Raw genomic sequence first — 15,234 nt, 5'->3', positions numbered from 1 at the left:
CTGAGATGAAGGGGCCTGCAGGTCAGGCTCAGGGCTGGTCCAGGGCCTAGGGTGGGAGTGGTGGACTGGGATGCATCAAGGTGAGTTGCCCAGAAGGAGGGTTAGGATGGGGCTGTTTGCAGCAATGCTGGGGTATGAGCCCTAAGCACTGCATTCCTCCCCACGTGCAGACCCAACATGCCTCCATCACTTCCTTGGACCAACACTCTGAGGGTCTAGTGTCTCTGCCTTGCTGCACTGTGTGCCCTGGTTTGCTGGCAGCAGCTTCCCAGCTCCCCAGGCACACTGGCAAGTGGCACCCTGGCCAGTGTGACACTTTGCTTCCCCAAAGCATCAAAGACACATCATCACATCAGCCACAGGCTCCCAAAGGATGGCACTGCCTTTCTCCTAATTTTTGAAATTAGGAAGTAACTGAAGAAAAAAATTAAGGGAAGTAGATGAGAGAAACTATAAAAGAATAATTTAGAGAAAGAGAATGCATTTTGCCTCTGAGCTCAGTTCCAGTCCCTGGAGAGCAGTGGGCATTAGCTGAGCACCAGTGAGACAACCCAGGCAGGCAGGATATGTGGCTGCTCTTGATTCTCTTCCTTCCTGTCGTCAGAGGTGAGTAGGGTGGGGGCTTCAGGGCGGAGCACCTGCGTTCAGATATGGGATGCGGATAGGGTATGTTGTGGGGGAAATGGTAGGGCCCTTCATTCATATAGAGATTACTTATTTTTTAAAAAAATCTTTAAAGTTTTTGCTACCAGACCGGTACTAAGTTAGGTTTTGGAGAAAAAAATAAAAATAAATAACACAAACAGTGTCTGCTTTCTAGAGCTCTGTTTGCCATCCCTGGCACATAGGTGGATAGACAGATGATGAATGTATTGATGGGTCATAGATAGATAGATAGATAGATAGATAGATAGATAGATAGATGATAGGAGGATTCATGCACATTTATACACACATACGTAAATGCATGAATTCTTAGGAACTCTGAAGCAGCCTAGAAACTCAGCTCCAACTCAGAACCATTCAGTGAACATGAGGTTCAGGCATCTGTATGATTTAAAACCCTGCACACCTGGTCTTGACTTGTAGCTAGAGTCAAGATTCTCTCTTCTGAAGAGCTCAGGGAGAGGGAGGAAGACAAGCAGCAAAAGCAGGGTGTGATGGGCTCTTTGGACAGTTGCTCAGCCCCACACATCAGGCTGCCTGAGTCCCTGCTCCAGATGAGCCAAAGACCAGACACTCATCCAGTGTCATTAGCACAACCAGCGAGACTTATTGAGTGGCATTCCTGGGAAGGGAAGACCAGAGATTAGAAGGGCTGGATGGCAAATCTTTAGATGCAGCTGGTGTCTGATGCTCAGAGAAGACAAAAGCTAGTATGGCAGGACCATTTGGCTGCCCAAGCTCTGTTGCTTCTCAACCTCCAGAACCACAGGGCCTGGGGCAGGATCCAGACAGTGTCTCCTCTGGGAAGGGGGTCATCCTGGGACATAAAATGACCCCATTTACTCATCCATTGACTTCTCATCATAGAAGTGGAAGTAAAACAACTCTGAATGAGAGATTTGCATGCAGAACATTTAATGGTAAAATGTCCATGTCAATATATTCTTTTTCTTTTTTCTATGAATTATTTTAAATTTTAGACACAGAGAAAGACAGAAAGACACACACACACACACACACACACACACGGTGAGTGGGAGGAGGGGCAGAGGGAGAGGATCTCAAGCAGACTCCGTGCTGAGTATGGAGCCCAGCATGGAGCTCAATCTCAGGACCCTGATATCATGACCTGAGTGAAAATCAAGAATCAGCCACAGAACGCACTGAACCACTCAGGTGCCCCACATACTACTATTTTCTTAATTTGGAGGTTCATGTGGATAAAAGATTACATATGCATATGAGTCATAAGAGCAAAAGCCACAGGCTTAAAGCTTAAACTAGAGAAATTTCTTTTCTCACAGTTCTCAATGCTGGGCCACCCAGATCAAAGTGCAAGCAGATTCAGTTTGTGATGAAAGCTCTCATTCTGGGTTTCAGACAGCCACCTTCTCACAGTGACCTTCACCTTGTGCCCAGGCAAGGAGAGACAGGGAGATCAGGAGACAGAGACAGAGAGGAAGAAGGAGAGAGAAGCTCTCTGGTGACTTTTCTTACAAGAGCACCGATCCCATCTTGACGTCCCCATCTCTATCTCCTCTAACCTGAATGACTTCCCAAAGGCCCCATCTTCCAATACCATCCCGTTGGAGCTTACAACTCCAACATAGGAATTTAGGAAACATTGTCCTCGACAATCTAGAGGCAGAATTGATCAAGGGGTGAATAGCGCTAGCTCATCTGTTGTCACTTTGACATCACTACCACCCCCTCTAAGTCCTCTTCTGCATCACTGCCCCAAACCTGGGAATCACCTTTCCCCCAGTCCCCTTCCTTCAATGGGATGGAGTTTGCCCATGGAAGCAGGTGTCAGAGATTTAGAGGGCAGGAGAACAGTCTCACTCTCTGGAGGCTGCTAAAGTGGCTTGGGTAGATGAGAGATTCAGAGTGGCTTCCTGTCACATACCCAGGAACCTTTACTCTGCTGGTGGAGACTGAAGATAATTAGTGGCATTTTCTCAGAGAATTTTCAGAATCACAGCAGCTTCTTATGGACTCTTGAGAAAACCCATCCTGGGACTTTGGCTGCAAACACAGCATCACCTTCCCTCACCATGAGTCAATGCAGATACTAGTATATGACTGGTCATAGCAAGATTTTCGCTGGCCAAAAAGTCAAACAACCCATGATTCATCAGCTGGTGAACGGATAAGCTAAATGTGGCCAGTCCCTGCCATGGACTGCAGTGCCCACACGTGCTACCACATGGATGAGCCTTAACACACATTACACTAAGTGAATGAAGCCAGACAAAAAGGTCATGGATTGAAGGATTCCATGTATAAGAAGTGTCCAGAATAGAGAAATCTATAGACAGAACGTAGATCCGTGGTTGTGGAAGGCTTCAGGTAAGAGGGAAGTGGGGAACGACAAGGGGTACAGGGTTTCCTTCTGCAGTGACAAAATGTTCTGGAATTAGAGGTGATGGTGGCACAACTTTGTGAAAGTCCTAAAAGCCACCGAAGGCTACACTTAAAATTTGTGATATGTGAATTATATCTCAACCTATAAAGTCAACAAAAGTAAACTCTGAGCCTTAAAATGCTTTAATTCATTTTAGAAAGGGAGAAAATTCTCATTGTCTTTAACTTAACAGTTGGAAAAAGAGCACTACTGGTATTCTTGAGAAAAGACGAATAAAATTACACATATGAGAAAGTAATGACAGGAAACAAAAACAGTAACACGAACTAATCTCAAAGCTGGTTTAATAGGGAAAAAACATGGAGGAGAGGAGGAGAAACAGGAGGAGGACATCCCACAGCAGGTGTAATCCACCCAAATCAGACGGCGCATGGGGTTTGAATATGTAATTAAAACAGAAACAAACATTTGAATTATTAAAGGATACTTTCTAACTGCAGGACTTTGTGCAAATACAAACTCCGTGAACTAGGACTTCCTAGAAAAAACAAACCAGAACAATAGAATGGATTAAAGAACCATCGAAGAACTTGAATCGTCAATATTCAGGGGAAAACAATTTCCAAGAACCAAAAAATTTGTCCCAGCAATTAATTTGTTTTGTAGTTAGTTTTGTATATAGTTTTGTAGATAGTTTCTTAGGATTCTAAAGACACAGAATTTTTTTTTTTTTGCTCTATTGATGTGATGATCTCAGGAAATGAAAAAGATGGAAATCTGCCAGGATAATTTTGTGAAAGGAGCATCTGTGATATCAAACCTCAGCAGACAGCACAACGAAAATTATAGAGAAGAGCCTTCCTTAGGACTCTTGAGCTGGAGCTGAGCACTATTGGCCAGGGCCAGCTGGCAGGCAGGGTTTCTGGGGTCATCCTCTACTGAGAAATTAATAACATAGGAAATAAAAAGTTTTCTAATGAAACCAGTGCTTTAAAATTGAGAGGTTCCATACAAAATCTGGATTCCTGACTACTCTAGAAAAATGAAAAGATCTGAAACCACAGAGCCTACATTTTGCATGAGGACAATGGCCTGAAGTGAACTGGAGCCATGCTTTCCCAGGGGTCATTTGCTGTCCAGGTGACATTGGTCATGGGGAAGGAAAGGGGTGGATTACAGGAAGTTGCCACTGCTCAGTGTGGACATTTTTGTTTCTGTGAGAAATCTCTTAGGGGATTTTTGTGATGGCTTTGACCCAGTGGAGTTTTGAAAGACAAAGGTCTGTCTTGTGGAAAGTGTATCCCCTCTTTGACTGTTACTCAACTCATCAGGCACTTGGGCTTATTGGAGTTATTTGTGATGCAGGAGGCTGTGGGTCTGCCTTCAGGGGGTGGGATGGGGTGGTGACAGGCACCTGGGTTTGTGTTTTTCAGGCTCACCTGCCCTCATGGCAGTGTCCGATGCAGTGAGTGGCCCAGTGCGGGGCTCACTGACTGTGCAGTGTCGCTATGAACCCGGATGGGAGACTCACAATAAGTGGTGGTGTCAAGGAGCTGAGTGGAAAAGCTGCCATATCCTAGTTCAAACTGATGGATCAGAGAGGGAAGCAAAGGGTGACCGAGTGTCTATCAAGGACAATCAGAAACTGCGTGTGTTCACCGTGACCATGGAGGAGCTCAGGTGGAACAATGCAGACACTTACTGGTGTGGGATTGAAAGATACGGACCTGACCTTAGGGTTAAAGTTAAAGTGACCATTGACCCAGGTAAGAGTATGTGTGTGTGTGGATGAGTCTCTTCAGAACCTGAAGGATTCTCTCCAGTGCCTTAAGTGTCACTCAGAGAGAACTGTCACACAGGGTGGTTGAGTCCTGAGTTCTCCAAGAATCCCAGGTGACCCCTTGGGTTGGGAGGGACAGAGCTTCTCTCAAATGCTCTCATGGCTGCTGTCTTGTCCTTGAGGAAAAGATCAAGCCGTTCTGGGCACGTGTTTCTCTGCACAGTGCAGTGCCTGAGTCTATTGCCCATAGAGATCAAGGTGATGGTCCCAGTTTCAGCCCATGGACCAAAGGGACCTTCTAGAAGATCCAGCGATCCCAATTTCTGCTAATGCCTTCCTGGACCTCTGGTGCCCACGTGTCCCTGCTCTTTCTGGAGTTTGGGGCCAGGACTTCAGAGTGGCTCTTCCTACCCCCTGTTCCATACCCAGTCTGAGAGGGAAGAATCCCAGGACAGTGTGGGAGCTGTGGTTGATTCCTGAGGTCCAGGAAGGCCTCCACAGTCAAAGGGCTGTTTAAATCCATCCAATAATTTTGTCTGCATCAATGAAATAATCATACAATCTTTCTCCTTGATTCTGTAAGTATGGTATATAATGCTTACTGATTTTCTCACATTCAAACAATTTTGCATCCTTGGGATAAACCCAACGTGGTGAATATGTATTCTCTTGCCTTTATATCCTGGATTCAGCTTGCTGATTGTTTGTTACAGACTTTGGCATTTATGTTCATGGGTGATTTTGCCTATAAAATTTCTTTCTTGCACTCCCCTTCTGTCAGGTTTCGGCATTAAGAGTATGCTAGTCCCATTAAATGGACTTGAGATTGCATCCTCTTTTCCTATGTCCTGGAATTTTTTGTATAAGACAGACATTCTTTAAATGATTAGTGGATATCTCATTCAAAGCTCTGCGGGTCTGGAGATTTCTTTGGATAGGCTTAATTATACCTATTTATTCATTCATTCATATTAAGTAAACTCTTCCCAAGGTAGGGCTTGAACTCCTGACCTCCAGATCAAGAGTTGAAAGCTCTGCTGAGTCAACCAGGAGCTCCTTGAAGAGGTTTTTAATAATGGCTTGGGTTCTTTTTTTTAATTTTTTTTTAATTTTTATTTATTTATGATAGTCACAGAGAGATAGAGAGAGGCAGAGACATAGGCAGAGGGAGAAGCAGGTTCCATGCACCGGGAGCCCGACGTGGGATTCGATTCCGGGTCTCCAGGATCTCGCCCTGGGCCAAAGGCAAGAGCCAAACCACTGCGCCACCCAGGGATCCTGGCTTGGGTTCTTTTTAACAGTTGTAAGATGATTCAGGTTTTCTTTTATAAAAAAGATTTTATTAATTTATTCATGAGAGATGCAGAGAGAGAGGTAGAGACATAGGCAGAGGGAGAAGCAGGCTCCCTGTGGAGAGCCTGATACGGGACTCAATCCCAGGACCCTGGGATCATGACTTGAGCCAACAGCAGATGCTCAACCACTGAGCCCCGCAGGTGCCCATTTCTATTTCTTTTTGTTTCTCTTTTAGCATGTCACATTATTTTGCTAGAAATTTGTTTATTCCACCTAAAATTTCAGATTTATTGGCATAAACTTGTTTGGATACACTTGGATAGTCTTCACTATTCTATCCCCTTATTACCTCTCCTTTCCAATATGCTCAGGATATTGTGTGATGTGCCTGTTTTCATTCTTAGTATAGATTATGCAGACCTCTCCTTTTATCATGAATATCTTGCTAGGATTTTGTTTTGTTTAAAAACAAATTGTTGGGTTTATTGGTCTTCTCTATTTTATATATCCTTTCTACTTCACTAATTTTTTTTCCTTATTCATTATTTTCTTCTTTCTACTTTCATGTGCAAGTGACCGAGCAGTGTCATTATAGCCCAGGGTGGGAGACCTTCATGAAGTCATGGTGTCCAGATGCTGATTTGGATACCTGTACCATCTTTGTTGAAACTACTGGATCAGAGTTGAAGGTGAACATTTTGTCCATCAATAAGAAAAAGCACACATTCTCCATGATCACATTGGGAGAGTAAAAGAACTTATAAGAAAAATCAGCTGTTATTTTTCTGAGGTGCTCCCCAGGTGTTTTTACAGTATGGCAGTCCTGCTCACACCAGAAGTCTAGAAATTTAGATAAGGCCTCACCTTAGATTTCCTCCATAAGATCCTGCTTTGCTTTTCCTGGGGCACCTTTTAAAATAAGCACTTGGAGTTAAGCCCATGAAGAATCAGTGGCCTCTTCCCTGACCACCTTATAAGTAATAGGTACTGCCACCCTTCTCTTGGTCTCCTGTTTGCTCCTGGTCTGGGATGGAGGACTGCCCTTCCTCAGGCTTATTGGGTGCCTCTCCCCTAGGTCTGTAAACAACAAACTTTGTGATTCTCTTTCCTTTGTGCGGGTGTATTGGAAGTGTGCCTTCCATTAAAATGACCCTGGATGTTTAATGGTTCAGAGTGGGACCTTAGCTATTTAGGGAGCTACTTGCCTCCTCATTCAGCAGGCCATGATGTGCATATTTTTAATCCAGCACACCAGCTCCAACTTCTCAATACACCATGGAGGACTCAGGCAAGTGAATCCAGACACATCCTTGTGTGGGATTAGGAGACCAGAGCTGACCGCGGGTCTCAGTTAACCTGACCATTGACCCAGGGAAGCACTCTTCTCTCATGTACCAATGTGGCATCTCCTCGGAAAGAGGGAGCCTGTGAAAAACTGAGCAGATTCGTCAACTTTTATATTTATTTGTGGATTTTTAGAAAAAGATATTTTGAAAGTACACAGAATATAAAGTAAAATATACTATAGTGTCTTCTACTCTAGTTGCTACCCAAAGGTGAGGAATGTAACCAGTGTGTGTGTGTGTGTGTGTGTGTGTGTGTGTGTGTGTGTGTGTAAGAGAGAGGCGGAGAAATTCTATGTCCCTGAAGGATATATTGTGTTTATATTCTTTCCCTCCCTCAAAGTAAAATATGTCTACTGTTCTACAGCTTGCTTAATTTCATGAATGTATTTTGAAAATCATTCCATATCAATATGTATAATATTTTTAATGGCTTCATACTATTCCGTGATAGCGGCATATCATGATTTGTTTAATTTTTTTCACTCCTGATGGGCATATCAGTTGTTTTAAGTTTTTTGCAACTACATACAATTGTGCAACTAAACTCCTGCATATGTGGCTTGATATCCATTTATGGCTACACCTGTTAGGTATGTTCCTATAATAAAATAGCTGTGTTACTGATCAGTGCATTATTCCAGTTTTGATGAATATTATCAAAGAGGTTGTAAACATTTCTACCCTTGTCTGAATGTGTTAATAAACAGTCAGCCCTCAAACCCAGCATTGGATGTTGTCAATTTTTGTCTTTACACTCTGATTGGCACACTTGACATGTTGACTGCGCATGGCCTGGGCCTCCAGGCAGAGGAGAATGCTGTAGGGGATGGGGGTGAAGGACAGTTGGCAGAAGGAGTAGTGATAGGCACCAAGCAGAAAGTCACCAGGTAGGTGAGGCTAAGTGGGCTGACAACCAGCAGACACCTGCCCTTGGGGTTGGTGGGGGGGTTCCAGGCCAAAGCCTGCTCCAGCTTGCAGAGCCTCCTAGTTACCTCCCTCCCCACACTAGTCTTTGGCAAATACCAACTTTTATTCAAAAGAGGAGTAGCACCTTCAAAGGCTTATAGGTGAAAAGAAAAACAAAAGAATACTAGCACAAAGCAAATAAAGAGCATACACCATGAGAGGAAATGTCCAAAGAAACAGAGAAATCAGCTCATATGAATAGCTCGATTCAGGCTCAGGGAAACAATAGACAACGGGATGAATCTAGAAGTGTAAAGACAGTGCAGTACAAAATAGAGAAATGAAAATCAATCAGGCTGACCTGGGAAAGACAAGGAGCAGAGGAGAAAGACACATCATTGCCAGGAAGAAACAGGGGAATGAACCCAAAACCCAATGATAAATGTGCCTACAATGCACCGATGTAGTTTCTTTTGGCAATTTCATAAAGGGACGTTTAAATAAACAGAATATACAAAGTGTGGAGAGGCAGATGTAGGTACAGGACACAAAGAGGTGATGGCACAAATGTTTGCTGGCTATTTCCTTAGAGGAGAAAAGAGAAGCCAAAAGTAAAACGCAACTGATTTGGATTAGAAACTAGAGCTCTTTCAGGCTGTAATTGAGAGTTTACACGGTGAAAGGACTGTACAGATGATCCACACCCAGGATACTATGAAGTTACAGAACCTCTAGGATAAAGACAGAATCGAATGGCTGGTATCAGGAATAATGACCCAATCAAAAGATCATACCAGAAGGAGCACGTTGTGTGAGACAGAAGTAGGCTAGCTTCAGACGTGATAACCACACCCCATCCCAGAGGACGGTGAAGGAAAATCTACATGCTTTGAGCAAATGAGAATATTCTGGGAATATTCTGACAACAAACAGTCTCAGGCATGCAGGGTCTTATGAAATACAGCACCCATGAGCCATTTAAAAATAGAAGATCCACATCATGATAAAATTTTGTCAACAGAGGGAAGTTAAATAGTGAAAAAAGAGAAGCTGAGGTCAGCAGTGAATATGTTTTAAATTAGAAGAACCCCTAAGCAATGATGGGAAGTATTACAGAAAAGACTATAAATATCAATAGGCGCAAAGAACACTATGCTCACAAAATCAGGAATGGGATGAGGAGAGTAGATATAGATGAGATGTAAAATCTTTATCTGTAGGGCACTGAGTCAATAGAGAATTTAAGTTTGTTGTTTTTTTTTTAAAGATTTTATTTATGTATTCATGAGAGACACAGAGAGAAAGAGAGAGGTAGAGACACAGGCAGAGGGAGAAGCAGGCTCCATGGAGGGAGCCCGACGTGGGACCCTATCCCGGGACTCCAGGATCACACCCTGGGCCAAAGGCGCTAAACCACTGAGCCACCCAGGGATCCCCCTAAGTTTGTTGTTAAAAGGAAGATGGTAATGTAGGGGCTTGGTGTCCAGGCAAGTGTGGATGAAGTCCCAGTGAGGAGTTGCTGGGGTTGGGGGTCAGGGTCAGAGCAGGGTGTGGAAGTCCTTCTCACCAAGGCTCAGTCCAGGCTGGCGTGGAAAGACCCAAGAAGAGTGGCAAGGGCATCCACATGGGAGGTGGCTCAGTGTAGACATCAAAACCCATGGAGGGTGATGCTGGGGGCAAGGAGGTGCTAGGGGCTTGGCATAGATGCCACTCACAGACCTCAGAATATATGAGGGCTCCCAGTACAGCAATAATGAACAAGCAGACAATATACTTACTGAAACATCCAGCTAAGAGATTCTTGACCACAAGACCCCAGAATTGTAGACTTTTCTGTTTACCTGAATCTGGGGTCTTGGATAAGACATTCCACATTTGCATCTGCCTTTTAAGTCCTCCCTGGCTGTTTCATGTCATTGGGCACATTTCTGGCCAAGTGCACCTGAGTTCTCATATGATATACTGAAAATTTGTAGCCTTGAGAATCTTGGGGCTCATTTAACCACACAGGTTAAAGGTAAGGATTGAGGCCTGGTCAGGAGCGGGTCCAGGGCTAGGGGCTGAGAAGAGCAGAGCATACCCCGAAGGGGACTCATCTTCACATTCTGCTCCAGCAACAGCCACAGATAGGGCTGGCTTCATGGGGGTGCACCTCTGCCGTCCCACTGGGGCCCTCTCAGAAGGACTTGATTTAGTGCTCCTTTGTCAACATCTGGAAATCATTGGTAATTCTGGGACAAAGGTATTTTCATTTTGCACTGGACCCTGCAAATAGCAGCTGGTCTTGTCCAGAGAAGGCTTTGTCATGCCTGTTCTGCTCAGGACCGCTCATGTCAGCCGCACCAGTCACAGGACATTTGCTATTCAGAGGGGAGGCAGGGTGGAGGCTTGCTGGGAAAATCTAGCTGGAAATCAGCTATGACCACCCAGCTGTATGGCAGGTGGGTGTCAGCTACAGGTGAAGTCACGGTGAGGGCATCCTCTTCATGGGAAACAGAAAAAAGAACTGTGCATTGAGATGTGTTTCTGAGGATGAACTTTAGTGAATCCTCAGCTGACTACGTGATGCTCTCAGCCCCTCACTTCCCCCATCTTCTGAGCAACTCTGAGAACAGAACCAAGAGGCTGAAGAAGGAAGCAGAGAAATGCCAAGAAAAGCAGAAGAGGGAGACAGGTTGAGTTGCCCCTGGGTGAGGAGTGTTCCAGCTGCAGCTGGAGAGACAGCAGAGGGACGGGACCATGTGGCTGCCATCAGCTCTGCTGCTCCTCTGCGTCCCAGGTGAGTGGGGCTGGGCAGGTCAGGGTGACAATGGTGTGGGGCAAGGCTGGTGATGGGAAGGGAAGAGATGAGGATTCAAGTGAAGAGAGGAGGAGGTGAGCATGGAGAATCCTTGCCCAGGCGAACAGGAGGAGGAGTTAATGGTAAGATGCTTCCCACAGGGGAGTGCATTCTGAGCCCTACAGAACTCGACCACTTGGAATCATCATTGTCACCGTTTTTGAAACTCAGGAATACTGTCTTATGCACCAGCCCAGGGGGAGGGGGGCAGACAGCTGATCCTAATTGGGCTAACCACTGTACTACCCAGCTTTCCCTGTAATCTAATCCAATTCTTATCACAATCCTATAAAAACAAGAGACCAAGATGCAGAGAGATGCAAATTCTTTACTGTAGATCAGTTCATAAAAGGCAGCCAAGGTTCAAGGAGAAATACGTTTATTTCCAAGGTCATTGCTCTTCTTCTAATACCTCTTTCCAAGGTCATCACCTTTTTTTAATATAATACAACAGCCACTTATTACATAACCCCCCTTTGTGAATAGGTGTTTATGTATCCCAGGTGTTGACACATGTCCCCAGAAAAGATTTGGTTGGTTTTGAATGCTTGTCAATGGGTCGGTTCTGGAAGTGTGCCCACAGTCTGCCGCAAGCACATGTCACTGGCTCCACTCAACTTGGGTGTGGACCAGCCCTCTCCTCTCTGCCAGGCCCAAGCTTTTCTTGAGCTAGTGACACTGGTTTCCAGAAAATACTCCGAGGTCCTGAGCGCTGCTTTCTCAGGCAGGCCTGCCATGTATGGGACCTGAGCCCTGGCGTGGCTTCTGCAAGGGCAGGGCCACTGATGGCACCTGAAAAGAGCTGGGACTGGCCCAGGACTCCCTTGAAGGAGAAATTCAACCAAAGACGCGCATACCGACCATGTAATAAAACACACACAGTCTAATGTCAGGAACACAATAGTGGACAAGAGAGAAGCTTTTGATGCACTTTATTCTTTTCAAAATTATTTTTTAAGTGTTCTAGTTTCTTCACCTTTGCATACAAATTTTAAAGTAAGCTTGTCTTTATCTACCAAAATGATCTTGCTGGGACTTTAATAGGAATCATGTTAAACATATAGATCATTATTGGGGAAATTGACATCTTTGCGATGTCGAATCTTCCATTCTGTAGTCGTGGTACCTCCTGCAATTTATTTTAATATTCCTTAGTTTTGGTCACCGGTGTTTTGTAAATTGCAGTATATGGATGCTGCACAGGTTCTGTTAGATTTACACCCGGGTGTATCTTCTTGTTGAGCTAATGTGAATAGCATTGTGTGTTTCAATTCACTTTTTACATGCTTGTTACTAGTGTAGAAAAAGGATTGTGTGTGTGTGTGTTTATGTGTGTATATGTGTGTTTGTGTGTGTTGTCTTTTATCCTGTGACTTGTTAAACTCATTTATTAGTTCTAGCATTAGATTCCTTGGGATTCTCCATAGATGCCTTGGGATTTTCTACACAAGTGTGTCATCTGCACAAAGAGATAATTTTATTTCTTCCTTTCTAATCTGTATGCTTTAATGGTGTCCTGGAAGCTCTTAAGGTCTTAACTGGAGCTGCTGGAAGGTCTTAACTACTCTGGTGGCCATGTAGGACCTGCTGTTTTCTGGCATTTCTGCTTTGAAAAAGAGAAACCAGAAGTGAGATTGCTCATATTTACATGTAGGCAACAAATTCCATTTAAAAAATATTATGAACAAGGGGTAGTGGATGGGGAGGTGGGAGGGGGGATGGAGTGGCTGGGTGACAGGCACTGAGGGGGGCACTTGATGGGATGAGCACTGGGTGTTATACTATATGTTGGCAAATCAAATTCCAATAAAAATATGCAAAAAAAGAAAAAAATATTGTGACTGAAACAAAGCATATTTGTAACTTCATGCAATTCATGCCTGCAGTCTGTAATCTGTGAGTAAAGCAGAGAAATTGCAGAACTCCGTTGAGTCTGTCTGGTATTTACACTTGGGGCCATATGGTGCCCCCAACAGGCTTGGGAACTGACCTTTCAAGCACACAGATGGATTTGCAGGGACGCCATGGGGGCTGGCCCCAGGCTGGCTCTGGGGCAGATCCACGTCTGTTCCCTGGCCTTCTGACTGGGGCTGGGGTCCTCAGCTCTCCCAGGCACCTTGTTCTTTAACATGAATGAAAGCACTAGATTAAGATTCTTCCAAGGGTGCCTGGATGACTCAGTGGGCTGGGTGTCTGTGCTTGGTTTCAGCTCAGGTCATGATTTCAGGGTCCTGGAATCCAGCCCCATATGGAGCTCCCCACTCAGTGGGGTCCGCTTCTCTTCTCCCTCCCCTATTTGCCACTCAGCTGTGCTCATACGGGCTCTCTCTCTCTCTCTGTCTCTAATAAATAAATACATCTTAAAAAAAAAAGTTTCTTCCACGTGGCAATTCTAACATGGGACTGGAAATTTCTTAACACTCCTTTCATTAAGATCTGGGGGTTAGGTCCCCTCCCCTTGAGTCTGGGTAGGCTGTGGCTGCTGCTATAATTATCCTCCTAAGGAGCCTATGTACTCATTTTCTTTCCCTAGAAGCACACCCTCCCACTTGCTGTGAAATTTTAATACTGAAGATATACTATATATGTCCACATTCTCTTGATTTATAAATAAATTGATTGATTCATGTACTAATCGAACATCTATGTTTTGTATATGAAAAGAGTATCGTTTTTTTACCCTCCAAGAACCAACGTTTGTCTCCATTGGAAGGCACGGATAGAGCATGGTGACAGTGACTCTGTGTGACTTCCAAGGCCTGGCCAGAAGAAACCCTGTAGCTCCTTCTTCAGACTCTCGAAATGCTGGCCCTGGGGACTCTCCCAGTCAGAACCTGGAGGCCACATGGAGAGGCTACCTGGAGGATTTGGGATCAACGATCAGGACTGAGTTTAGTGTTGGGTCACCCGGGCTCATGTTCCAGGTGCATGGGCAAAGAAGCTTCCAGATGACAGCTGCACTCAGTCATTTGAGTCGCCACCTCCCCAACTGATCTTCCAACCGAGGCCTCAGACATGACGGGGCAGAGATAGGCCATCTCTATCTCAATCCACTGGGATTCCTGACACAGAATCTGTGACATGACAAAGTGATCACTGTTTTATTCCATAAGGAAAATCTAAGCATAGATACCTGGACCGTTTGGGCTCTATCCGCTCTAGGGTCAAGCAAGATGGTAAGAGGAACATGCTGCCTCTGCCGTGGGCCTGGTGGGCTGTGAGGAGTTGCTGGCTGCTGTCAAGGGCCCCTGTGTGACTCAGCTCTGTGGCGGGGACAGCTGGGCAGGAGCTCCCACGTGGTAACACGCAGGCTGCTGGGCTTGAGGTCTTGCCCTTTCCTAACGGGCGACCCAGAACCATGTGGGCTGCAGGTGTCAGCATGTGGCGGAGGTGCTCCCCGCTGCAGCAGAAAGCTCCCCTGCCCCCGCAATCCACTTCCGCAATGCCCCCACCTCGTCAAAGGAAAGCTCTGGTCAAAAACCCACCAGCGCCTTTCCTAACAAATGGGCTCAAGGAGAGGAACAGAGCACCAGCAAAAGGCAGCCGGGGAGTTTGCTTCAGATGAAATAGTCCAGGACACAGAGCAGGGGGTCAGACAAGTCTACTCATTTGCAGAGAAATTAGACAACACGACCTCACTAAAAGAAGGAGCTCAGGAAAGAGATATAGTTCCTCAAAAATGGCTCAAAATAAAATGTGGATACAAAAAAGAGCACCCAGAGTTCAGGAAGGATGTGAAGTGGAAGAGAAAAAACTCCATAGATCCCACAGTTTTATTGAGAGGAGATATGTTATATTTCTGAAAATTAAAAATGAAAAAGCCTTGTGTGGTTAGTGTTAATGTGTGAGTGGAGAGCCCTGCATCCCGGGCTGGCCGTTGCTCACCTGGGAGATGGGAGAATGGAAAGGCCAAAGGTTAGGTAAATCCCAGGAGTGGGTGATGCTGGGTCAGAGCTGGAGTGTGGACAGCATCACAGGTGTGAAGGGGACAGATCTGAGCCCCTCATTGGTCCCGTCTAGTTGGAGAAGTCCAAAC

The 15,234-nt window shown here is 45.1% G+C and overlaps 1 protein-coding gene across 1 annotated transcript; it reads left to right on the top strand.

The window, feature by feature from the left end:
• Nucleotides 1-519: 519 nt before the first annotated feature.
• On the top strand, nucleotides 520-8,076 carry LOC129513810 (CMRF35-like molecule 7). Its single transcript, XM_055332160.1, has 3 exons — nucleotides 520-606; nucleotides 4,465-4,797; nucleotides 6,681-8,076. Exons 1-3 carry the CDS (start codon nucleotides 567-569, stop codon nucleotides 6,857-6,859), a joined length of 552 nt encoding a protein of 183 aa, XP_055188135.1. The 5' UTR covers nucleotides 520-566; the 3' UTR covers nucleotides 6,860-8,076.
• Nucleotides 8,077-15,234: the final 7,158 nt, after the last annotated feature.

This window comes from Nyctereutes procyonoides, unplaced genomic scaffold (assembly GCF_905146905.1).
Source record: "Nyctereutes procyonoides isolate TBG_1078 unplaced genomic scaffold, NYPRO_anot_genome, whole genome shotgun sequence".
Classification (NCBI taxonomy): domain Eukaryota; kingdom Metazoa; phylum Chordata; class Mammalia; order Carnivora; family Canidae; genus Nyctereutes; species Nyctereutes procyonoides.
Note: the sequence above shows the minus strand (reverse complement) of the source record. Positions and strands in the feature narration are given on the sequence as shown.

Excerpts from the sequence above, each read along its gene's own strand:
- LOC129513810 (XM_055332160.1), top strand. The coding sequence starts at position 567 with ATGTGGCTGCTCTTGATTCTCTTCCTTCCTGTCGTCAGAG. Across the intron at positions 607-4,464 it reads CTTCCTTCCTGTCGTCAGAG|GCTCACCTGCCCTCATGGCA; the intron begins GTGAGTAGGGTG and ends TGTGTTTTTCAG. Across the intron at positions 4,798-6,680 it reads TAAAGTGACCATTGACCCAG|TGACCGAGCAGTGTCATTAT; the intron begins GTAAGAGTATGT and ends TTCATGTGCAAG.